This window comes from Sturnus vulgaris, chromosome 9, assembly GCF_052056855.1.
Source record: "Sturnus vulgaris isolate bStuVul1 chromosome 9, bStuVul1.hap1, whole genome shotgun sequence".
Lineage (NCBI taxonomy): Eukaryota > Metazoa > Chordata > Aves > Passeriformes > Sturnidae > Sturnus > Sturnus vulgaris.
The window spans coordinates 25,404,259-25,431,138 of NC_142251.1; the positions used below are offsets into that span (position 1 = coordinate 25,404,259).

The 26,880-nt window shown below is 39.9% G+C and overlaps 1 protein-coding gene across 2 annotated transcripts in view; it reads left to right on the top strand.

The window, feature by feature from the left end:
• BRINP3 (BMP/retinoic acid inducible neural specific 3) overlaps window positions 1-26,880 on the top strand; it is a 195,337-nt gene that overhangs the window by 8,697 nt on the left and 159,760 nt on the right. For both annotated transcript variants that reach the window (XM_014884307.2, XM_014884306.2), the window contains exon 2: window positions 9,265-9,550. In XM_014884307.2, coding sequence (XP_014739793.2) covers window positions 9,315-9,550 — 236 coding nt within the window. In that variant the 5' untranslated portion in view covers window positions 9,265-9,314. The remainder of the gene's footprint in view (window positions 1-9,264; window positions 9,551-26,880) is intronic.

Here is a 26,880-nt window from a genome sequence, read left to right on the forward strand (position 1 = left end):
TCATGCCATTAGATCTTTATTGATATTATTCTTAACTACTGGTCTAGGTTGTAACTACTAACTTTCACATGGAGAATAAAATCAAGGAGAGCATAAATCCTTGACCAGGTATGGCCTTAGCTAAAACTAGAGGGCTATGTCCCATGCCAGAGTCAGAGCCTCTAAACTAAGAAAATCATTCTTAGAAATAAAAGAACCCTCAACCATGTTATTTGTGGATTAGGTCAGGTAATATCCGAGGGGATGGAAGCACATGAAACTAGGTTGGATTTTGTAAATATGTCCCCATTGCAATCAGTACAGTTCATTGCTATTTTGGCTCTTTTCTTAAGTCCAGAGAATAGCTATACACCATTATTTTTTTCCTTCATTATTGTGCAAACAATATTAGCGCTCCAACAGCTTCAAAGAAACTTCTATTTTTGCCTGAGACTGACAATTCCTTTCCTCTCCATCCTTTTTCAGAGCATTTGTTGCAAAATCTCCAGGAACAGAAATTTTAAGCAGCGACAAAAATAGTCAGACACTCTGTTCGTGGAATAATCAACTTCCTTTTTATTTTATAACATTTTTGCCATCCAATAATTTGAAAGCATTCTATAAGCATTGGTTGTTCAGGCTTCATAATAGAAACCATCATTAAAAAAGGTTAAGGGACTTGGCAAGGCTTATACAGCAAAATCAAAGTTGTACTCTAAGATAACTCTGTTCCAAGTACTCTCCTTCCTCTCTGTAACCTGAACCATCTTCAGTTCAGCAATCTGCTGGCCAGCAAAGTTTCTTCCCACTCCATCCCATTTTAGTCCTTCTGCACTAATCAGTTATATTTGGATTTGTCCTCGGGCTTGAAAGCCTCTGGAAGCAGAGCTTTAGTGTACAGTGTGTAAATTGCTGCTTCCTCCTGTTCTAGATGGTAGCAGCTGTAAGAGCTTTGGGTTTAAAATCTAGCACAAGGATGAATTAAAAGAGGGAAGGGCTGTTTGTTTCTCTGGAATGGTTTACTGGATATAGCTAATTTGCATTTGTCTTAGTCTCTTTGTATCCTACTGACACTTAGCTGTCAAATTGGGTCAGAAAACTTTCCTGGGGACTGAGATTATGAGTGAAAAGGAGATAGGTTGCTGGAACTAGTGTGTAATGACTTTTCAAAGATCATTTATTATTTAATTTTAAGGTGTAGTTTTTACAAATCCTGAGAACCAACTCAATTGCCATTAAAACATACCCAGTGAGATTGTCAGAGTGGAGAATGCTGGATGATTAGAAGTTAAGCATTCAGCTAAAAAAAAAAAACCAAACAACAAGATGGAATGCAGGCTTCTAAGTATATGTCTCCTGTTGGGATTTTCTTCAAACTTGAAAGCTCCAGTATGCAAAATTGTATGTCACAGCAATATATGTCAGTCTGTGCCTGAGGAAATGCTGGACCAGAACCTCTCCCAACGCTGTTATTTTTTTGTAGAGCCACTCCCAAACTTATTTCAAGAGAGCCTGTTCTGTTTCTCTTCTAACACTTTTCATGCTATCAGACGCTTTAGCTGAAAATTTTTGAAAAATTTGGGAGAATGTTTAGCATAACTTGTGTAATGGAAGAGTGACTTAAGACTGAAATGTCATGCAGGGTTTTCATGCAAAGAGTTTTTGCACATAGGATAGTCCATATGTGCTTGTGGACTTGCAAAGATTAAGGTTTAATCCCTACGGACTTCAACCCCTAAGGAGTTTTATGATTACAAAAGTGCACTCATCCAGCCTGGAGCAGACTTCAAGCTCTTGAAGCAGGAGGTTTTCTGTGTCTTTGTGCCACCCTGGGTGTTGGTCAGAAACCCAGGGCTCAGTCAGGGTCTTGCTCATCCATTCCAAAAATCAGCTTCATTTTAGCTCCTCGTGTGACTGGTAGCTGTTGCCTACCAAGAATTGTGGAGCTAGCCCTTGTTTAAAGATGAGGAACTTAGACATGATGAGGACTTGAGTGGATTTCACAAGATCATGTAGTGAAAGGAAAATGGGGAATGGCTTTAAACTGAAGGAACGTAGCTTTAGAGACTTAGATTGGACATTGAGAAGAAATTCCTCCCTGTGAGGACGGTGAGGCTCTGGCACAGAGAAGTCGTGGCTGCCCCTGGATTCCTGGAAATGTCCAAGGCCAGGCTGGATGGGGCTTGGAGCAATCTGGGATAATGGAAGGTGTCCCTGCCCATGGCACAGGGTGAGACTGGGTGATCTTTAAGGTCCCTTCAAACCCAGATCATTCTGTGGCTCAGTGATTTCTCCCTTTCAGTTATTCACCAGCACCATCCCACCTGCACCACACAAGCTGGGACTGGAGTTCCCAGCTGGTCACCCACCCTGCTCAGCCCAAGGTGGGTGGAGGACTCAGATAAGGCTGGTCAAGGCTATTGAGGCCTTTCTGTGCTCTCAGAGCCTTGGCAGGTAGTATCTTCCCTCAGTGGGGTCCTTGCAGAAACAGATTCACTCATTAAGGCAGAAAGACTGCAATGGCATTTTGGGCTTGCTGCTTTACATCATCAGCTAAAACACATAAAGATCCGTTTGCACAGGAGGATGAACTTAGATTAACAGATTCAAAAAGTACCTGAGGGAATTTATACATCATTATTTGGGCAGTAAAGGAAAAAAATCAAGTCTTTTACAAATATCAGACATGGAAAAAATTACCTCAGTACGCCTGACAGGCAGCAGATACTTCATGGGCTGAGGAGGCTGGCACTTGCTGGACTGGGAAGCAATGGAAAGCACATGGGGACACCAAGTGAAGGCTCACAGGCATTTGCAGGAGTGAAATTCTGCAGGGACAGAGCAAATACCAAGGCACACTCTGTGGGCAAGGGTTGTAACACTCAGCAACCAGCCCTCACATTCCAGACAGACTCGAGGGCAGCTGCAGAGATTGGGCTGACATATATTCTCTCTTTCCATTGGTGCATTTTATGTTTTCTCCTCTTCTCTGAAGGCAGAGATGAGGGAAAAAAATACCAGGATTGTTTTTAAAAAAGTTAAAAATCAGACATCTTATTTCTTCATTATTTCAGCTGTTGAGGACATAGTTACATAGGGGTTTTGTCTTTGAGAGGGGAGAAGAAAGCTAAAATCTGGCAGTGGATGAAGCTCTGTTTGAATAAAGGAAAGATGCTGATTTAGGGTGCATGTAGTCAAAACTTCTACCAGGAGCAGATATGAAGACTTATTCTTAAGCCTGGAACGTAAAACTCTTCTAAGCTTTTTAGACATAGAATTAATGTCTCCTTTCAGACTTTTTTTCAGATTATTGTAGCTCAGACTGAACACCAGAGGACAAGCTGATTCAATCCCCCTCTGGAAAATCATATTGACATATATAGCTTGTCTATGCAGGTGCCTTCTAATTTTTCCATAGTGTCACACGCTGTCCACTGCAGCTCATGTGGTCAGCTCTGATGGCAGGGAGGCCTCACCATCTCTACCCTGGTCCTTCTGAGCAACCTGGGCCAGCTGGCATTGGAATGAGCTGAGCTTTAAAATGCCTTCCAACCCAAACCCCTATGACTGTGATTCAGTGATTCCAGTGCCCCAAACACCTGTTCTGTTTCTTTGTTCTGCCAAAGTTACCTGTTGGGTCTCTTGCTCCTGCACCAGACATTGGGAGGACTTCAAACGGGAGCGAGCCCATCTCTGTCCAACAGCTGACTGTGACCACAGCACAGAGCAGCACACCTCTGTTCACAAGCCCTTTTGCTATCCTTCAGGAAGTTCAGCTTGGGAGATGGTTTTTTCTGTGGATTTGAGTATCTTCCTTTGAAGAACAGAACCTATGTGGTGGCTAAACCCAGAGCAGAGCACAACTGGGATGCTTTTTGCTCTCTGCCCTACGTTTCTCCTCTCTTGCTGATACTGATTGCAGCACCTTCTGCTCTTTTCTTCCACAGCACAGCATCAGCTTCATGGCTCTTTCATTTAGATCGGGCTGTATGAGAATTCCATGGGCAGGTGCCTCCTCGGGTCTCACTCACTTAAAATTGTTAGCATGAGAAAAATGGCTTATTGAAAAAAGAATAAGAGTCACTGATGATAAAGCAGTAGGTCCTGTGGTGCTTTGCAAAGTTGGGCAATGTGATCATCACACTTCAGATGGGGAAGTGAAAGCAGAGACACCTGAAGTGATAAACCCAGGGACTTACAGCAGATAAGAGCAATCTCTGAGGCACAGACTATTGCTTTATTCTTTATGCAAAATGTCTTTCCATTTTTCAGTGTCAAAATACCTTTGAAAAAATGGTCTGAACTTATCTTGCCTTCTCTGAGCTTCACTGTTTCCCATCCAGCTGCAGTAAATAAAATGTTGCTTCTTGCTGTTGATTCAAAGTTGTAGCATTCCTGAGAATTTTGTGTACTACCTAGAAAACAAAAGGTTTGCTCCATTCCTGTTTTCCATGATGTGCAATCTAAAAGAAATATGAAGAGTACTGTGCTATACCATGTATTGCACTTGATCAGAACTAGTAACTTTGAAATCCCTATGGCTTGTAAGTAATAGAGAGATGGAGTACCAAACCCCTCATAAATGGTAAAATTATGACCTTGCTGGAATCCAACTGCCTACAAACAGAATTGGATGTACTCCCCTCCATCTGTTATCACATTTTTTCTTTGTTTGTTTATTTTTAAAGGATGTATAAGTAATACTTAATATTTTGATTAGTTCCAGGAAAGCCAAGCTTTGTGTTTTGCATAAAAAAGCACCATCTTAGATATGTTAATTTTCTATATGTTCTAGAAAGTTATTTATTACTTTCCTTTGAAAGGACATATCTGAGAATAACGGTCTTAAATTTTTATTTCATCATTATGGGAAATTACAGACAGGAGAATCCCACTTCAGCACAGAGGATTCTGTTTTCTGGGAGAAAAAGAGCTGGGATGTATCAGCGTTTTCTTGGAATTCAAGAGAACCTAGGAGCCAAAGGACTTCAGAGAGACCCTGGTCTTCTGCTTTTCTGCTGACAGAAGGGGATCTCTGTGGGATCTCAGGCCAAGGCCTCAGATACATCTCTCAGATTCCAGGGTAAAGAGAAATATTGAAAAAAACCCCTGAAATCTGACCTTATTAAAATGCCCATACATTTGTACAGTTATTTTATTTTGATCCTTGAGAGCTGCAGGTACATGTGGCCCAAAGAAGTTACTGGTGATGCCAAACATCAACTTTATTGACTCTTATATAACAGGCTGTTCCACTAGTGAACCAGCAATGACCAATTTAGTAGCTATATCTCTACTGCTTATTAACACATCTGAATTATACTTGACTCTTACCTTTTGGGAAATAAAAGGTTACATCCATTGAAGTAACAATAGATTACTTTTTTTTTTCACCTGAGATATTTTTCCAAAATTTCCATTGTAGAAAGGATTTAAGCTTACTGATTTTTTTTTTTTTCTTGAGCATTGCTGTGCACACATCTAGGCTGGCTCTATATTATTCTGTGTATCCTAGTATACGTGGTTTATTAATTAATGTTGTGTAAGCAAGAGAGCTCAACCCACAAATCAAGCAGACACTTCAATCTGCATTATTTTAGCTTAGTGTCTTAGTGAGTTCATAAGCTACCATGTGTAATTATACACAATTTTAATATTTTTTTAAGTTATCTAAAAAAGAAAGACCGAATTTGGTGGGGCTTACCCTACAATATGATGACAACAAAAAGACCACAGATGTCCTGTTCTCTTGTTAGCAGCTGAAGCTTGATTAAATTTGTCCCAGTGGCCACAGTGTTTGCATTGAACTTGCCAGCTCTGTATCCTCACATGATGTAAATACATGGACTGTGCCAGTCTCCAGAGCCTTTACATGTTCATGAGAAGTAGGACTTAGCTATGGTATTCCCACAAGATGCTGAGTCAAATTCTTGCCACTAATGCCAGTGAGGAGACAATAGATTTCTAACAAAGAAGAATTTAGCCTATTTTGCTTCTTGAAGTCACCTTAACCTCAGAATGTAGAAGAAGGACTAAAAGCTTATCAGCATTTACAAGTGGTAGCTGAGTGAAACAATGGAGATAACAGAAAATAATCGTGCAGAGCATTTATACCTGAGAATTGTCCTCCAAGCCAGCACTTCAAAGGGACTGTTGTTGATATGACAGTTTTTATCAGAGAATAAATATTGCATTATTTGCTCTCTGTGTAGTGTCTTTACTTGAAAATCGACCAGCTCTGTTACTTAACAGGTGTTTTAGTTGCCTTGCCCCACCCTTTATCTACCATAAATTTAATACAGATTGCTGTTCCCTGGAGTTCTATGATGGCTTTGTAACTGCATACTTTGTACATTCCATATGCCTGTAACAGTCTTTAGAAAATGTTTTCAGGGCATTTGCATTAATTAGAGACTTTGAATATTCAAAATTTTAAGGTATTTCTGATACCGTAAACTTTGCAAAAATCCTTTAGCTATAATTTTCTAAATTATCTTTTAATAGGAAACACACATTTAGGTCCTTCTAACAGCTTAACCCCTCCCTTAGCAGTCATCTTTTCAGGCTTCTGTTCCTTGTTTGGTAAAGTTTCCTTCTCAGGGGTGTTATGAGAATTAATGCAATGTAGAATGATTTTACAATGACTGGACAACAGAGACAAATGGATAAGTACAAATGCACAGTTACAAATGCACACATGATTTCTCTCTCCTTATTTCTCTCCTATATATTTATGCTTTTTCAGAATATACCTCCATAGATCTTTAAAACAAGGAGATCTTTAAAACAAGATTATTTTCTTCTATACCCACACAGGTTCTCTATAGGTGTTTTGTCAGTGGTTAATTTATGACACACTATGAGGTGCAGCATGAAGCCAAAAATAAACTCCTGGCTCTTCCACTATTCCTTTCCAAGTGTTCGTTTAGTCTAGTTTTAGGAATATGCTACATTTACACAGTAATTCATTTTCCAATCCTAATATTATCATTTTGAATTCAAAAGGGACTCAACCAGTCATCATTATAGTTTAACAGCCTGAAACACTTTAGTGTTGATGAGTCACTGAAAAAGTAAACTCCAATCTCTTCTCATTTAATCAAGTATGTGAATTTTTTAGTAGAAAAGTTAGAAATTTTAATACAGCAGTAGGTATGAAATTTAAAATTCTCATTACACTCACTTTATGTAGCTTCACATAATGTCAAGAAATTCTGCCCAGGATCTTCCCTGTTTATGCTAAGGATGATGGAAGGGAATGAATATGCTGTGCAATGTATTTTTCCCCGATTCATGATAAGAAGAGACAAAATCATTTGTGGATTTTCACTCTGTTGTGATGCAAAGGCTGGTCTGGCCTATCTGGAAGTGACTGGAATATTTTCTTCATTTATGCTGATCTATTTTTTACAAGGAACTGGCAACCAAATGATCATTGTGGCTTTTATGGGCCAGTAGAGCAGTTTATTGCATTTCAGTTTTGCTTCCAATCTGTGCAGACTTTCTCAAACACTGGGAGGAAGGTTATGCAGTGGTGTAACCCTAAATACATTAATTTCAATGTGTGAAAGAAAAAATACCCCACCAGTCTTGAAAGATGATACTCAAACTTCAATATGTAGACTCTTCTTGCATGGAAGGGATGACTTGAATTATAAAAAAAAGTTTGAGAGGTCTCAGTTGTAGACTCCTGGAATTTAATTTCAAAGGATTTATAAAATTAGTGTAATCTGTGTTTTATGGTCAGAAACTACTGCGTGGCTGTAACTGTTTATGGTTACAATTCAGTGTCTTGGTGCATGCTCAGCATGAAATATGAGCAGGGTCTTTCTTTATACATTTATTGTTTGCAGAATCATGTCCAAATCACGTTACAAACAATTACACCGCATAAAGCTTGAGTACTTATCTGGTTGTATAGATAGATTATTATATTCTTGGACTGTAAATTCCTGTTAGTTCACAAGAACCTCTGTGCTCTTCTGCAGGCAGTCAGCTTGCTGCAGACTCTTGAGAATATTAATGTCTCCCATATATGCACAGAGCATATTTATTCAGTGACACAATTTTCATTATAAGGGACGGGGGTGCTGAGAGTTCAGTTGCAGGACTGTTCTGTTGGAAATATCCTTCTTTTAGGGTGCACTTACAGACCAAATTACTGATGGGAAGGAAAGATTTCCTACCGAGTTCCAAAAATCATAGCAAAGGGCATGGTAAAAATGTCATGATGAGTGCTGATTTGAGTGAATGTGAATCCGACATTTTATTCCCTGTAAACTCATCAGCTAGAAAAATTAAAGCTCTCACATTCATATATTTTAATTCATTCTGTGCTGTTTCACCTTAGACTGAAAACTGGAACTGATTGCTTCTATATATGTAGGAATCTACATGATCTTTTTAATCTCTGAAAACTTCACACTATTGCATAGATGTTTTAGTGAAATCTCTGCAGGATATTAAAAGATTAGCCCATTCCACAGGTATGGGTGTGAGGTACAGAGGGAAACTGTGGGTTGTCTTCACTGAGTTCCCACATGATGCAATCAATACTTGATTTGTGATTGGGCACACAAAAAAATCATTTAGACACCATGTAAAAAAGTGTTTCTAGGCTGATCCACTGAGTTGGAGTTACTGGGACTGAAAGTAAAACTCTGCTGTTAGGGATACACAAAATTTCAGTATCTGGAGTTGGTGTAAGTCTCTTGAACTCATCACTGTGGGCAGCTCCAGAGCTCTTGATCAGGCCAGTCACTCTATCCAGAGATGTTGGTTTGGACAGAGTAACATGGGTCTGTTAACTACACTTTGCAGTGAAGACAAACCACAACGTAATTTTTCCAAGGACATTAAAAGAGAAAGCAGCTTGGGTCTTCTGAATCTCACCTGTTTTCTGTCCAATGTGTGAACTGTGAGCTTATGTGCAGGCATTGCTGAATGATTTTGTACTGCTGCTAACAGACAAGAATCTGATGCTGCATATTTTTCATTAATGACTAGCATGAATGGGAAAAAAACTCCCAACAATCCCTCCCCTGATGATTTGTGAAAGTTTCCCTTCAACAGTAAATATTATCGCTAATGATGTTAATGAAGACATTAGTTTCACAGCATTTGAAGTACTGAAACACTCCACTGTTAACTAGCCTAGTGGGGTTTATGCTAATGTAAAATATAATACAGGCCACCATTTCTTTAAGCTGAAAGAAAGGAAACTTGTTTCTACTTCCAAGGGATGCCTAGTGTGTGCTTATCTAATTGACTGTGTATTTTGTCTAGGTGTTGAGGGAAAGCTAAGAGAATGAAGGCTCTAAATCCCCAGTGGAAGCATGATATGGCGATGCAGTGCTGGTGCTGAATTGTCCTCTCTGATGGCTCTATGGGAGTGGATAGCACTGAGTCTTCATTGCTGGGTTTTAGCGGTTGCTGCTGTCTCGGATCAGCATGCCACAAGCCCCTTCGACTGGCTCCTCTCTGATAAGGGACCCTTCCATCGCTCACAGGAATACACAGATTTTGTGGACAGAAGTCGACAGGGATTTAGCACAAGATACAAGATTTACAGGTATGAAGCAAAGGGAAAGCACTTACGGACATGACATCCATAGAAGTTGTAAATTATCAATAAGGGTTTCCTTAAGGGAAAGCTTCAGTTGTGGGAACAAATCCATAGACACCAAATTAATTGCTGAAATATTTGCAAGGCCATATGCAAGGCCACTGTCTATTATGGAAATGCTGCTTGTGTTGTTTCTGTTTTGTTTGAAGAACTTTTGATAATTCATTATGTTGCTCTGAAAAACTTTGTTGTTTACTACCTACCTCTACTCTGTCCGGGTGATATGATCAAAAATGTGCTAGGGATTCAAATACCACCTTTGGTTGCAGAGGGATCACCTTTGATCATGTATCAAGTTCAATTGCTTACCATGTGGCTCATCAAGACTTAAGCTGAGGCTTTAAGAATGAAATTGTGTCTCTGCATATACTGCTGACAGAACAGACTTCACGGTACAAAGGAGGGCATTTCAAAAGTGACTCAAAAATGTTTAATGTTAGTTTCTGCCAGTGCTTTGAAAAGGGGTGTTCTCTACCCTGAGGAATCGAGTGATAAGAGCCACTGTGAATTTTAACAGAGGTTGCAGGTGTTTGGCTCATCACAAATCTCAGCATTAGGCTGGCCCAATTCAGACCAAGAAAAGAAAAAAACGGGGGAAGCCTTCAAAAGTATGGCTCTGCTTGAGAACTTGGGCCTGGCTGTGGAACTGCTTCAATGATATGATTGTAATCTGTAAGCCTCTACTCTTTGGAGACTGCACTGGTGAAATATCTTCTCAATCATTTGCAAAGGGTGCAACTCAGTAGCATCCAATATTATCAAGGACATGGGAAGGAAAAGGGGAGTTCAGTCTAATATGAGTGACCTAATGGCAAGTAGACAGAAGGACAAATGAGAGACCAGGAGAGATTAAAGACTGAGAAAATAAATCTGTAAGCAGAGAGACTTTTCACATCAAATAGTGATGGATTCCTCCCAACAGCCAAAAGACAGTGGGGCAGCAGAGCAATACAGGGCAGATTTCCAACTCCCCTAAACTGTCAATCCTACAAACACAGACCATGTTGGTATGGGAAGACACACACTGATTTCACTGAAAACCACGGAAGAGATTGTGAAAATGTCATACCTATTTTAGGCTATTATTCCCTAGTGATATCCAGTCCTTTAGAAGAAGGTAAGAGAGACATATGCCTGTATGTATATTAGATTTAGTTCAGTGTCCAGTGGCCTGTGACACAAGTGCTGGCCTCAGCGTGTAAAGATTTTGTTTTTAAGGAATTTGCTTTATTTTCCTTTCCCAAATACATGCAGTAGAGGGCACTCTGCTGCAGGTCAATTTTGCAGTGGGCTCCTTTACCATATACAAAGAAATTAAAAACATTTTGAAAATAAAGTGTGATTTGGAAATATGCTTGATGAAGTGGCTTGTCTTAACAGAACAGCATTGCCCAATATTTACTGCATTTTAAAAGCCAGCTGTCAGGACCAATAATGTAAAGCCAATAATGCAGAGGCTGAGGCAGCATATTTTATTCCCATTATTCTGCATTAGTCAAAACTGAACCAAAATTATCTTGCTAAAACATGAAAAATGGAATTGTATTTCATTTGAGCTCTTACAATCAGGTCCTGGAGAATTTTTCTCCTCTCAGCCATCATTACAGCAACATTGTTAAGTTTCACAGATCTGTAATCACACTGCTAATATTTATTTGGGTTTGTGCATAGGTTTCAATTGACTTTAATTAACACAATCCCACAGAAATTTTTTCTCATCTTTAGTTCCATTCTCTGCCTATTCCCTTCAAGAAATGAGCCAGGAAGTTGAAAGAGCCACAAGCTGTACTTTTTTGATTCAGCCCTCCAAAAAACAAATTTTATTGTAAAATTTCCTTGTGAAATTTGGTCCCATTAGTGAGTAGTGCAGAACACCGTGACCTTGTTAGAAGCCACACTCTGTAAATTTAATCCCTGTTGCTTTTCTATGAGCTTTCCCAGGCTATAGGACTTGGAGCCTAATTGTCTGTTAATTCCCTGACCTGTCTTTTACCTAATGGAAACGATCCCTCAGGGACAGGTCCTTATTGGAAGGGAGAGGTGAGCACCTGCCTGCACGGACTCAGCTGTATTAACAAGGGAGAAAGGTGCTAACAGAGCCCCTCCAGTCCCTGAGCTCTCCACTCCAACCCTTGAACCACACACCCAAGACCTGATGTTTAAAGATGAAGGATGAAGGGAAGCCTTCTTCCTTCATTATAAATCCATGCCAAAATCCATGGGGCTTAGGATGAGTGAGGTGTATAGGGTGAGGAACTCCAGGGAATGGTGTCCCATTTGAACCCTTCCTGGCAGGATGTTGGCAGCACAGAAAATAACTGAAGACCCCTTTTTTTTTTTAATGTCACAAAAATGGCAAGTAGCTGCAAGCTACCTAAAGGGATGCCTCTCTTCTGGGGAAGGGGCTGGATCCAGAAGAAGCAATTGGAGTAGCAATTGGAGTAGCAGCTCTCCTGTGTCTCCAGATGGACAGCTGCCAAGCCTTCACAAGAGATGACCAATTGTATCTCTCTGCCAAAACCCATCAAGTCCTGCTGCCCATGGGAACCAGCTTAGGATGACCAACCTCATGCTGGGATGGTTTGTCTGCAACTAACGGAAATGAAACGGCCTTAATAAAAATAATATAAACCCAGCAGTGAGTTGCATATATTCCATGTCATAGTTTAGGGTGTGTAGCAGGAGATTTCAGCATGAGACTGCTGTCTGATTTTTGCTTTCCAACAATGGAACAATTATTCAGTGACTAGAATGATATTTTCATTTCCTCTCCATCTGCAGTCTCAGGAGAGGCAGTAATGATGCAGAAAAAAAAAATCTCAATGGAATCTGTAATATCACAAAGATTTTATTTCATTCCTTCATTAATAAGATTCTCTATTTTAATCAAAATAATATTAAAAAGCAGAGAATACATGTTATTCTGCTTTTGGTTATATCAGGTAATGCATTTTTCTGTAAATACCAAAGTTACAGGTACAAAGGCCTTTGTCTTGTACCATTGTTTGACAGTGGTTTGAATGGGATCAAGGTTGCAGGCCCATGAAAGATATAGAATGATTAAAATCAGATAATAGGACAGAGAACTGGAAAAGCACCCAGTAGAGAGAATAACAAAGAATATTAAAATGGAATTTACTTGAAGGAATAATTGTCATTCTTTTTCAGCTATTGAGTAAAACAATGTTGTGCTAATTCTTCTATTTCTGTCATTTGCATGGCAGGAGTCAGACTGATTTTAAAGTTTAATTTCACATATGGCAATTGTTTTTAATAATACTCAGTAGGCTTACTTCTTTCAATTCTTATTTTACATACCCTGTTTCCATTTAAAATTCATGTAGTCAGACTTTTAGCCTAGAACAGGAAAACTGATCACTCTATGGACTATGTGCTAGCATTTCTGTTTTCATGGAATCACAGACTGGTTTGTGTTGGAAGAGACCTTGAAGATCACCCAGTTCCCATGGGCAGGGACACCTTCCATTAGTCCAGGTTGCTCTAAGCTTTGTCCAGCCTGGCCTTGGACACTTCCAGGGATCCAGGGGCAGCCACAGCTTCTCTGGGCACCCTGTGCCAGGGCCTCACCATCCCCACAGGGAAAAATAACCAATCTAAATTTACCCTTTCCAGGTTAAAGCCAAGCTCCCTGTCTGCATGCCAATGAGGCAAAAAGCAACCTCTTTGTATCACACCTTCTGGTCACTGTAAATAAGTGTTATCTGAACATGAATCTGTTACAAAAACAATCGTGATTAAGCCAATTAGTGCATCAATTGTGGGAATGTACCAGCAGAAAAACCATTTTCTACCCGTATTTTATTCTATACATTGACATTCAGTTTTGTTCATGAGCAAACAAGCTGGCTCTCTCCAAGGCCAGGGGTATTCAGTGGTAGAGGACAGAGCTGAAAGAGACACATAAACATGAAATAAATTTTAATCTGGTACTGCAGAACACTAAATAATATACAATTGGTGTTTTCAACATTGTTGTAAGTTGGAAATGGTGGTTGTGTTGATTATGTGTTCTATTCCCTCTAATGCTTCAAAGGAAATATCCTCCTGCAGGAAATTTAATTATTGCCACAGTTTTTGGTGATATTCATCATCACTGATCTATGAAGAAAACCACCAAGAAAGCACCTGGATGGCTGCTGAAAAGCTCTAGATTCATGAGAATGCTATGTCAATATTTCATAGAAGGTGGCTCCTGCCGTTAGCATCAATAAGTATTTTGGCAAGGAAAACCAAGTTTATAATTTGTTATTTAATACACAAAGGGACTGCTGTGCCTCTTATGTAAATCAGCTACCCAGACAAAGGAATTGAAATCCAAACAGAATGAGATGAGAGGTTACCAGAATGGAAAGAGTGATTGTGAAATCATGCAAAGAACCTACATTGTATTAGAAGAGGTAATTTCTACAGAAATAGGGAAGTATTTATGCTATGAAATAAGGTCTTGAGGAAATCTCCTCAGGGATACTGTGGAGTTTTGTTGAAGCAAAATGATTTAAAACCTGAAACAGATGTGAAAAATCAGGAGAAGAAAAAGCCTCACTCTTTCTTTTGAGGTGGAAATACTTGACAATACATAGAGGGGGGAAAAGAGAGCTGAAAGAGGATACAATTCCTGTCAACAGAATACACATTATAAAGTGAGATGAACTATTTAAACTAAATGCCATTGCTGTCTCAAAACCAAATTGGTATAAACTGGCTATGAATAAGTTTATGTTGGTCCTTTAGGAAAAGTTTCTTATCATTAAGGAAATTCTGGGACATGCAAAGATACAGAACCTTCCCGATCCTATGAACAGGAGGAAGGGGTTATAAGATATGATGCAGCTAAAAATGGATGAAGTTTTAGTGACCATTGGCATCCTTTGGGGCAACTACACCTAGCAAGTGCCCAATACTACTCTGCAAAAGGATAAAAAAGGAATCTCTTGAAGCCTTGAGTGGTTCTTGGCAGCATGGTATTCAGTTGGCTTAAGAAGATTCCTTTAGAGGTTGTTCGAAAAGGGAATGTGTCCATGAACAGCTACAAAAATAGAAGCAATTGAAAATAATGCTATCAAGTTAAGATAAGAACACATTGGGTTCTCCTTTGTTCTGAATTCTCTGGTGACTGAAACCATAGGGTAAAGCGAGCAAGACTCAAGACTGTAACAGAACACTCACTAGTATGTTTCAATTCCTGTGTGTGAACCTAAGCAGGGCCAACATTAGTTGGTTTTGTCATTTTTTTACTCCCTGTCAAAATATTTGAGCCCACAGTTCTCATTAGACTTCCTGACACATGTGACAGACAGTGTTAATAAAAACCTAAGGGGTTCAGTTGTGCAGGTACACAATATGCCCTGAATCATAATTTTCACTCCAGTGTATGGTCTGGAATTTCCTTGTGCTCTTCCTGAGGTTGATTTGAACTGATTAATCTGGAATTTCAAAGCGTGGAGAAGAGCTAACAAAGGTCTTCCAACACTGGTTTTCAATACACGTGTTTTAACAGGAATAACAGCAATGATTCTCTCTGCCTTTTCCAGAAATTCACTCTATCAGTAAATTGCTTCTGGTCTGTGTTATAATTGGTCAGCTTCCTTTATGGAATATTGCATTCAACTTGGTGGATAAAATGTACAGAAAACAGATGAATCATCATTCCCAGAATGTTTGCAAAAGGCTAGACTGGGAAATGCCCTAAGTCCACTTTTTAGTTTCAGGGGCTCACAGGCTGGTAATGGGGAAGAGCAGCTCAAAGACAGTTTTTGGGATTGTGAGCTGGTAAATTTCCACTAGAAAAATAATATTTGTAGCCCAACACATTCTTAAGAATGTCAGGATATGGAAAACATCAATGAGTTTAATTTTGGACTGTGATACAACAGCCTCTCTTGTTCTAGTTACCTGGGCATAAAAAAAATGACATCAGTTAAATAACTAGATTTGGTGAAACTGCTTCAATATGGACATACCGGAGTAAAATTGAAGCTTTAGATGGCCATATTTTCAGGTCTAGAAATACCTGGATAATGTCCTCCAAAATAATTGAATTTCCATCCCTTTGTTCCAAATGCAAATCCCTTTCACAGGAAAGCATTTTTGTTTTAATTTTAGAGCCTAAAAACATATCAGGTCACGATGCTTTACAAGTAGCCATTCCTGTTATCATTAGTATATTAGTTTCTTGATCTTTGTTCAGGGGATTCTCTGGAAGGTATGTGCTTGTGAAAAGATGGAAATAAAGGAAGAGAAAATTTAAACAAAGAATCCATGCATACACAACAGAAAAGTTAAGATCATGTTTTCAGATGAATTATAACCAAAGCCTAGCTTAGTTTAGCCAGAATATCAAAGGATTAACAAGTCCCTAGACTGGAGGTTCACAAAGGTAAAGGAGGATTTGGCTATCTCCAATAGCACTGGGAGAATCAAGGGGCTCCTAAGATGAATATCAGAGACATGAAGGATGAAGAAGATAACGACTGGACACTTGTTTAGGTCTGTGCTCACAATTCCAGTTGTGCAAGGGGTCTGCTGTGCATGGATAAATGATATCTCCATGGGCAGTAATGAAAGAGCCTGAGATCTTGTGGGAACTTGTGGCCCAGAAAAAGGGCAGACAGAAATGAGGGCTCAGAGATGGACAGGAAGATAGGCAGGCAGTTCTGATTCCCAAATTGACTCTGTCTTTCTAACTCTCTGATAACTGTGAGCCAGCATGGCAGAGAAGTCATGTGCTCTGGGGAAAGGAGAACACTTTTTACTCAAGAACAAAGGAGAAATCAAGTTTATTTTTGAGACTGATCCACACTATCAGACCACATCTGAAGATCTTGGAAAAAAAGCCTCATCCTTGGAAGTGTCCAAGGCCAGGTTGAACAGGGTTTGGAGCAGCCTGGGATAGTGGAAGGTGTGGCCTGTGGCAGGGGATGGAATAAGATAGGCTTTAAGGTCCCTCCAATCCAAACCATTTTGTGAGTCTCTGAAAAGCGTGACAGTCCCTGAAGAAACAGTTTATTTTTAAGCGACTCTGACTTCCTACAGAATCTTGTAGAACATTCAGTATACCACAAGCTATTTATCAGAGAGCCCAATTCTACAGAACTCAAAGGTTGCTAGGGTGTTTTGCTAAGGACCAGGCTCAGACCTACCCCATATCCCCACACTCCACATGGTTGGCTCAGTATCAGCCTCTCCTGGGTTTCAGACTAAGGGTGGAGTTTCTCTTGGTGGGATACAGCAGCACAGGGCAGGATGTTGGGAACAGTGGTGGCTGTGCCAGAAGGATTAAGAGTGTTCTCAGGAGTCTTCTTGACAAGAACACAAGCGTGTTTCAGCTTGGCAACAAAGGAGACTATTGATGCCAAGATTGCCTTCTGTATATATATTTTTTTCATAATACAATGCAGGCGTCTGTGTTTTGACAGTCTCTCTTTGTGCTTCTCCTTATTTGTTCTGTGTATTTAATCAAAGATCCTAAAGAAACTCAAATGGCAAGGAGAAGAGCAAATCTTATTTTTTGTAAATATTATTATAATCCATTTCTAGAATATATCCTCTTTCAAAATCTAATATTTGAAGGATAATTATTAGATCAAACCTCCTACTGATATGTTTCCCAAGAACAAAGAACATGTATTTAGAGAATATAGTGTGTCATCATTTCAGTTAGTGAGTTCATGAATCATTTAAGTTGCCCTAAAAAAATTAGTATAATAGTGGCTGTAACATAATGGTTTCATGCAATCACTGAAGTAGTGTAAAAGCTGTTTAACACTAATAACAGATACATTCTCCAGTCAGCAGGGTAGACTGACAGGATTTTGTGCATGAAATCAGGTCATTTTCATTAATTCTTTGAAGACGTTTCATTAGTTTAGTCTTTGTTCTTTCATTTGCCCTTCCTTTTCATTTTCGTTTTAGTATCCCTGTTCAAGATGTAGAGGATATCAAATGCTGATGACTTTCAAAAAGGAGAAAACAATAACCAAGATTTCTTTTAGTTACTGAAGAAAAAAGATTATTTTTTTTTTAATTACTTGAATCAAATTCTTTGTGCTTTTGTTTTAACCCCCATGTGTTCATTTTCTCTTACTGCTGCTAGGGCAGTAGCTGTCTCCAAACAAAATGGCTTTCAGGTTTTTCTTTTTGACCATATGTTAAATCTATATGGGTGGAATATTATACAGAAAAAATGACTGAGTAGCACAGAAATCTTCTCTGTATAAAAAGCCAGTGGTATTGATTGGAGTGTGTGATTCTTTGTATAGGAGGGTGTTTGTGCCTTTTCCATGCAGAAAAAGAACAACTGACACCGAATGTGCTCACTCAAGAATTTTTGTCATTTTCTTCTACTATCCTTAAGGTCCTGGTCAATATCTCTGAATCCAAATCTTAGTTCTCTTCTAGCTCAGATTGATTGATTCTACAGGTTTTCAAAGTCATTATGCTGGTTGTGAATTTTTTTTTTTTGTAGCTACAGGTTCATTCCAGCGGTGACCCTTGTGAAGAAAAGCAATACTTCAAAATAATGTCTTACTGCTCGATTCTGCCTGGAATCCCAATATGATTGTTATGGATAACGGTGTTCTTAAGATCATTAATGGCTCTGTATCACAATTCATCATCTGATACTCTCAATTACTACTTTATTTATGTATCTTGAGAACACATTGTTACTGACCAGACAATTTGATACATACAGAGCTCTGAAAAATGCACACCCCGAGCCCACCACCAATTTAGAAGTTGTGTATGCAGGTCTCGCATGCATCCAAGAGATAGAATCTGGCTTTGAGGAGTGAATGCTAATTTCTCGAGGGAAAAGCACAGAGGTTTTGACTTATATGAGTAACATAATTTAAAACCAAAACAGAAGAGACACTACCAAATATTCAGAAAGAAAGCAGAATCTGAGACCTGAGGAAATGTAATTGATTAATCTAAAATAAATATTGTGTTTCAGCTAATTCTGAACTATATCCTTACAGTTCTTGAACTGTAACTAATACAGATTTCTTGCCTATATCCTGACTGCTAGCAGTAGAATTGCATGCCTTATAAAGAACTCAAATACAATATCATCTTTGCTTCCTGGTCTAATAATAGAAAGTAAACAAAGATATCTGTTTATTATCAAGTAATATCTAATTGTATTTTATTTAAACTACATCTTTAGCCATTTACAAAAAAATATTCACTACAGATAATAATAATAATAATAATAATAATAATAATAATAATAATAATAATAATAATAATAATAAAGACTAAACCTTACACAGCATAAGCAATATTATAACTTGCATTAACAAACAGAATGTTGCCATTTGTCTACATTTCATGTATTTCACCATGCAAAATAAATTTTAAAAACAATACGTTTAAGTGATTAAAACAGAATACATAGGATGCAAGCAAACGAGCAAGAAACTGATTATTTTCAGAGATGATTCAGTTTCAAGACTCTCAGGAATCTCAGGCCTCCATTGTAGTGGGGGAGCAGGTGGACTCACAGCCCTGCAGGGTAATTAAGTCAAAAGCCTGTTAGCCAAGGATGTGTTGAAGATGAAGGCTGGAGACAAGTGCCTGCATATGCCATGAAGAAAGTTCCTCCTCCTCCTCAGAATTTGACAATTTGACAAGGGCTGGCAGCTCCTACAACAGGCACGAGGCTCTGGCACTAAAAGGCCAGACAACTGATGAGGGGGGCGAAAATCCTTCTGTCATTGTGGGGCCTCCTAAAACACCACCAACTCTACCCTGAAACACCTGGATGACAACTTTTTGGAACTGGTCCTATGGGACCTGGGTTGGAAAGATGCCCCCCTGGATCTTCTGCTTGCCAACAGCTGGGATTTTGTGAGAAAAGCAGAGGTTGGGACCATCTTGGCCACAGCAAGCATGGAGTTGTTGAGTTTAAGAATGTCTGGTGGCAGGTGGAAAAATGCCAGCAAAACCTCAACTCTGGCCATGAAGACAGCAACCTCAGGCTGATCAGTGAACCAGTGAGCAAAGTCCCCTGGGAAAATGTTTTAAAGATGCTGGAGGCCATCAGTGATGGTCAGTTTTGCTGGTCAGCAATTCCCAAATGCTGGAAATCAAACAGATGAGGTGGAAGACCAGCTTGGCTGAACAGGGATCTTCTCTTGGAAATAAGGTTAAAAATGAAGATGTGGAAGCAGGGTCAGATGATGTGGGGAGAATACAGAGATGCTGCTACCCATTGTGGGGAGAAAATTTGTTTAGCTAAAGCTCAGCTGAAGTTGAGGCTGCTGGAACTATTGGGGAAAATTAAAAGAGTTTTGTCAAATACATACTCTGCAAAAGGCAGAGTAAAAATAACGTTGACAAATGCCAGGATAACAATGGTCACTTCATAAACTGGGACAGGGACAAGGCAGAGGTCTTTAATGCCTTCTTTCCCTCTGTCTTCAACATGGATGATGGACTCAGAGGGTTTCAGTGCTGTGAGCTGGAAGACCCTGTCTGTGAGAATGATCAACTCCCAGCCTACCCTGAACTTGTGAGGGATCCCTACAAATCTATGGGGCCAGGTGGGATTAATCCAAGAAACCTCAAAGAGCTGCTGATGTCATTGCAAAACCTCTCATGATGATTTTTGATCAGTCTTGGCAATCCAGAGAGGTCCCAGCTGACTGAAATCTGGCAAATGTTCTGCTGATATTCAAGAAGGGCAATAAGGAGGACCCTGGAAACTACATGCCTGTCATCCTCACTTCAGGACCTGGCAAAATTATGGAGGTTATTCTGGGAGGTATTGAAAAACACCTGGTGGACAACACAGTCATTGTTCACAGCCAGCACAGCTTCATGAGGGAAAAGTTCTGCATATCAAAGCTGATTTCCTTTTACGACAAGGTGGCCCACCTGGTTGATCAAGGGAAGCCTGTCAATGTCATATTTTTGGATTTCAGTAAAGATTTCCAGACTGTCTCTTCCAAAATCCTTCTGGACAAAATGTCCATCCCATAGCTGGATAAATATATCATGAAATGGGTGAGCATCTGGCTCACAAGTCAAGCACAAAAGGTTATGGTGATTGGGGTGAGATCAGACTGGATACCTGTCACTAGTGGGGTTCCACAGGGCTTCATCCTCGGCCCTGTGCTCTTCAATATCTCCATTAATGACCTAGGCATAGAACTGGAAAACACGTAGACTGTGGTGCTTGCTAATTTACTGATGTCTAGAACCCAAATATTGGTGATTACTGTGAGAACTAATTAGTGTGAATATGAATACATGTGTTTATATATATTCATAAGTGTGTATTTCTGTACACATATATGTGTGCTTGTGCATGTGTGTGCATGTAGAGCTATAAGGATATATACATGTGTAAATATAAAGATAGATATTGATGAGTTAAATAAATTAGTTTAATGATTCACCTTTTTGCAGAGAGAAGAATACTGTTCCTTAGAAAGAAAAGCTTATATCCTCTGCAGTCTGGTGTCTGAATAGAAGCCTTTGGCCAAGACCTTAATGAAGTTTGCTATGGGCATTTGTTCATGTAGACACCCAAAATATCTTTGTAACTCTGGCAGTGCCAAAAGATCTTTCCTGATTAGATCCTTGTATTAAAGTGCCTATGGCAGAAACATTCTGTCAGATCTTGCTGCATTTTCTCATGTTTTTGGTCAACTCTAGATTATACCTTAAACTTATCCATTAAATTTTAGCTGTGGCTACAATAGAAGACTTCTGAGAATCTGTAACTGAAACACATTACCATGAAACTTCCTTTTCTTTTCCACTACCATGAAACTTATTTTTCATACAGGGATGTCTTGGTTTGAAAGACAGGTGTCTGCTAGGGAAGGCAGGAGCCTCCCTTGGGATGGAGAATGTAAACCCCCTCCCTCTGAATTATTATAATTTTGAAATTTCAGGCAAAGATACGAGGATAGGAATAACAGTTCTTTACTAACAAGGCAAAAAAACCCAACAGCTCTGGAATTGATAACAAACAGAAGCAGGGACCCCGTGAGAGCCTTCCCGGCCGAGATGGGGCAGGAGGGAGGAGAGGCTTCGCTTCACAAAGCCCTGGGACAGTCGGTGCCGGTGTCCCTGCAGGACTCTGAGGAGCACCGAGCTGGAGCAGCAGGAATGAGCAGAGATGCCGGGGTGGTGGCCGAGGTGTCTCAGAAGCTCGGCAGCTGCAGCTGGAGCTGCGGGCAGTCCCGGCAGGGCAGGGGCTGCGGGGCCAGCTCCCGGCTGGCTTATTGCAGTAGTAGTGAAATTCCTTTTCCCAAGCAGTAGCTCGACCGTCTTCCTCCAAAGAGAGAAGAGAGAGAGAGAGAGAGAGAGCCAGCAGCTGCCCCAGTCCTGTCCTTTCTCTGCCAAAAATCTTGCTGTATATCTTCCCTGGGAGAGAAACTCCCAAAGAAAAAAGAAGTGTAGTCAGATGCTGCACTCCTCTCTCCAACCTTAGCCACTCTTTTGTTTTTCCTTATTACCCCTAAGTACCAGTAGTTAGTTTTCTAGCAACTTAAGGGAAAAAATTCTGTAAATAAAACGAAAGATACCCAAGCCCCAACAAGGGGCTACAATGACTTTGCTCCATTTTTTTTCCTCTGTCTTTCCATATGATTCTCGATATAGTTAATGAAATTAGCCTTGACAAGGTACAGAAAAAAATAGGTATGTATGTGACTACAGGAGCCCTTCATTTAAATCTCGGTTTTCCTTAGATTCCTTGTGTGATAATGTCATTGGAAACGCATATGCTATAGATTTTCCACCTTTATCTTCCTTTCTAGATCCATCATGTGGTCGTGTGTTGATGGTGCTAAGAGCTGTCAATATATATTTGATAAATATTACAAGTGGTGCACAACACCAAACTTTCAAAGAATCTGAAAGGAGTTGGTGCCGAGTTCAGTGCCCAGAACTGCTTTGTTCCTTAGATACCTTTGCCTTTTCACTTGTATTTTTGGTTTTTTGTTTTGTTTCAGACCTTGTAGTGTCTGGAAGATATTTTTATTGCAGTTGCCTTTGAAATTTGTTTTTTCTTTTAGTAGAACTGTTTCTCGTGTGGCTGTCTTCTAAGGTGCATCTGTTTATTTAGGATTTTGCCTGAGGAAGTAATGGTTATGTCTATTTTTACTGCTGACTCCTTGGCCTAGATGAGCACAAATGTGTGCTTGTTTACATGTTCTGAAGTAGCAGTTCTGTGTGACTTGGGTGTGTACTTCCTTGGCACCCAAATCATGAAGGAATCTTAGAAAACATATTATAGTATTATTAATATAATATGTCAAACTTCCAGACATTTTTTCTTTCATAGAGACAAAAACAATCAAAAAACCAAAATAAACACATCAAACTGTTCTTTTTTTTTTTTTAAGTGATGGTCATCTTCCCATTCTATGAGATTGGTAAAATATGAAAACTTAAAAAGTAATTTTAACCATAGTAATTCATTGGAATGTAGAGATAATTAACAAGAACACTTAAAAAGTTGCAAAGTGGGACATTAAAAGAAAAGAAAAACAATTGTACTTCTACTTTTAAAAATGTCTTCATGTACCAATTCTATATTTATGGAGAGACAAAATTAGATATACAATGTTTAAGTCATGCTTATTTCACTCTATTTCTCTTGTCTTCACAGCTAAACCATGACAATTCCAAACCATGAGTGGGTTTGCAAGATGTTATATAGTTATTGACAGCAATAAAACAATGTTTATGTAGTATTTATGCTAAAACAAAATGGGATTTTGCAAGTTTCTACAGTGCCAGGGATGAGCCAGCCACAGCTTCTCTGGGCACCCTGTGGCAGAGGTTTCTCCCTCTAGTCTTTTCTCATGAGATCCCACCTGGCACTACACTCTGGGGTCCTCAGCATGAGAAAGAAAGACATGGACCTGCTGGAGCTGGTCCAGGGGAGGTCACAGAGATGCTCCAGGGGCTGGAGACCCTCTGCTCTGGAGCCAGGCTGGGAGAGCTGGGGGCGTTAATCCTTGAGAAGAGAAGGCTCTGGGGAGCCTTAGATCCCCCTCCAGTGCATAAAGGAGCCCCAGAAGAGCTGGAGAGGGACTTGGGACACAGGTCTGGAGTGACAAGACACAGGGAATGGCTTCCCACTGGGAGAGGGCAGGGTTAGATGAGATATAGGGAAGAAATTGTTTCCTGTAAGGCACAGGTTGCCCAGACAAGCTGTGGCTGCCCCATCCCTGGAAATGTGCAAGGTCACTTGGAGCAATCTGGGATAGTGGAAGGTGTCCCTGCCCATGACAAGGGTTAGGAACTGGAAGAGCTTTAAATGCTTTCCAACCCAAAACATTATGTGATTTTTATGATTCTCAGAAAGAATACAAGAAGCTGGGTGGCTTTCATTATTCAGGCATCAGACAATATCATCGGTTTTCCTCTGCACATTTACTACTAATCAATATAGTTCACAGTTTATCATTTCATTAGATATATATTCATATAAATATCACCTATTTGGTCTTAGCAAAATGTTCTGGAAGGTAGCCTACAACATATAACTCAGAATCAAACCCGTCCCTATGTTTTCTGCTTGCTGAATTAAATTATCCTGCCACAAGGTTTGGTAATACCTTTTAGTCAATGCTGAAAAGAGAGGAGCTAAATGAATGATTTCACATTACAAATGCCTCTGGCAAAGACACTTGCGTTATTTACCCTTGGGCTGTTACCAGATCTTGAAAATCAGGAATCATTCTATCTCTGTAAAAATATTATGCAAAGATGACATAGTGAATTAGTCTTGTGGGGTATTAAACTCTCTGTCTCAGATGAAGTAATCCACTTCTAGTTAAAGCAGGGGGGCTGAACTGACAAAGTACAGAAATTTCTGGGTCTAGACTACCATGAAATGGTATGTTGATCTTCATTGTAAATTGACAAGCATACACAGAAGGAAATATATAAAAGTTTAAATGTGTCCACTGTGGACTTGATGCTGAGACTAATCCAGCAAAAGGATTAGGATTTGGGATTTATTTAACTCCTTTCTAATATAAAGAGTGATGATGTTTTTCTCACTGATAGCAAATGGTGGAATTTGGAACAGTACTATGGAGATTTAATTCCCATGCTGTGAAATGAGGAACAGTCATGCTCCTCACAGCCAGGAGCAGAAGGTGAAGGCAGATGCCTTCACAACCAGGGTGTTCAAGGACTATACTTTTACTTCTTATGAGATCAGCTACTACTGAGTGCAGTAGAAAAATGTTAAGGTGCTGGAGAGTAGGAAGGCCCTGCAGAGGGACCCAAACAGGCTGGATGGATGGGCCAGCACCAGTGGTGTGAGGGTGGTCACCAAGGCCGAGTGCCACATCCCTGCACTTTGTCCACAATAACCCCCTGCAGCTCCAGGCTGGGGCAGGCTGACTGCAAAGTGTCCAGTGGGAAAGGCCCTGGGGGTCCTGGTGACAGAGGCTGGGCAGGAGCCCAGGTGTGCCCAGGTAGACCAGAGGCAATGGCCCCTGGGCTGTGGCAGCCCTGGTGTGGCCACAGGCCCCGGGCAGTGGCTGTGCCCTGGGCTGGCACTGCTGAGGGACCTTGAGTGCTGTGTCCAGTTCTGGGACCTCATGGCCAGAGAGACCTGGAGGGGCTGGAGAGTGTCCAGGGAAGGGAACAGAGCTGGGGAAGGGGCTGGAGCACCAGGAGAGGCTGAGGGAGCTGGAAAGGGGCTCAGCCTGGAGAAAAGGAGGCTCAGGGGAACCTTGTGGCTCTCTGTAACTCTGACAGGAGGGGACAGCCAGGAGGGTCAGGCTCTGCTCCCAGGGAACAGGGACAGGAGGAGAGGGAAGAGAATCAGGTTGCATCAGGAGAGGTTCAGGTTGGCTATTAGGGAAAAATATTTTACTGAAAGGGTAGTCAGGCCCTGGCACAGGCTGGTCAAGGCAACAGTGGAGTGCCCATCCCTGGAGGTGTTCACAAGGTGTGCAGATGTGGCACTTGAGGACATGGTTTAGAGGTGAACACGGTGCTGAGTTGATGATTGGACTAGACAGCCTGAGAAATCTCTTCCACTGTTAGTAATTTTATGATTATATGATTTCTCTAAGGTATTTCCAGGTTGGTTGAACACCTTTTTCATACCAAATAAAATTTTAAAGCATTGTTTTCACTGAAGTCAGTTATATAATTGTTTACTAAAAAGAAATAAAACCTTGAGTATATGTGTGAATACATGTGTGCAGATTTTGGAACCAATCTTGAGCCAGAGGGGATATTACACACACATACTGTGCTCCCTCTGAAGTAGTTTGAAGTAATTTCTGTTTACAGCCATTTTTTAAACACTGATAAACTTAAATGAACAAATTAAATTTCTGGAAGAAATAATTGTCCATTATAAACACCTACTTTTTGTAATTTTTTTTTTCTAACGTGCTCATGTCATGCTGTGTAAGTTTTGTCAGGGTGGTGGTATTTGTGAAAGGATTAGGATTATTCTGTATCTCCTTCCACTCTGGTGCCAGGTGTATTTGATGGTACAAGATGATTTTTTAAATTTCAAATCTGGCAAAGCACAGAGTAACATGTTTCTCACTATCTGATAATACCCTGTAAAGCAAATGGAGTTCACATTTGCCGTTTTACTGCAGCGCTTGTTCCTACTTTTTCTTGAAATTATGCTTTACTTGAATTTTCCTCTGTGCTATGGCCATCTCACAGTTGCAATGGAAAAAGTGATTGAATATTACAGGATGGAAACTGTCCAGTTGTGCTTTTGCTGAACTGGAGAAGTTAGTCAGATGAATAGCATAAATTCTAATTTTCCAATTATGTATTTAACTGCTTTTGTAGGATGGGTGCTACTCAAGTGTGAAATATTCTTGTATCTTGTATGTAACATGGCATGTTACATTTTCACATGCTTTGATTTAATGATAAAGTACTAATAAAAGTAGGGGAACAAAGCTGGCTATGGTTTTTGTATTAGTCACTAATAGAAAGTGGCCCATGTAATTTCTCCTATATGCTAAGCCACCTCCTGCTGTCAATATAGACACGATTCACCAATCAGCAGCAATAAAAGCTCTTTAATTGCATATTTTTGTTGCAAATATTTCTAAATAAGCATATCCAAAACTATAAAAAAGCATAATTAAAAACTGTAATTCAACTGTCTGGGTCCATTGATAGAAATATAGCCACATTTTAAATAAGCTTTAACATTTTAATAGCTCTGTGATTCAAAGAAAAGTAGAGTAATACAAATAGTCTGCAAGGAAAGATAAAGGTTCAGATCTCAGCAA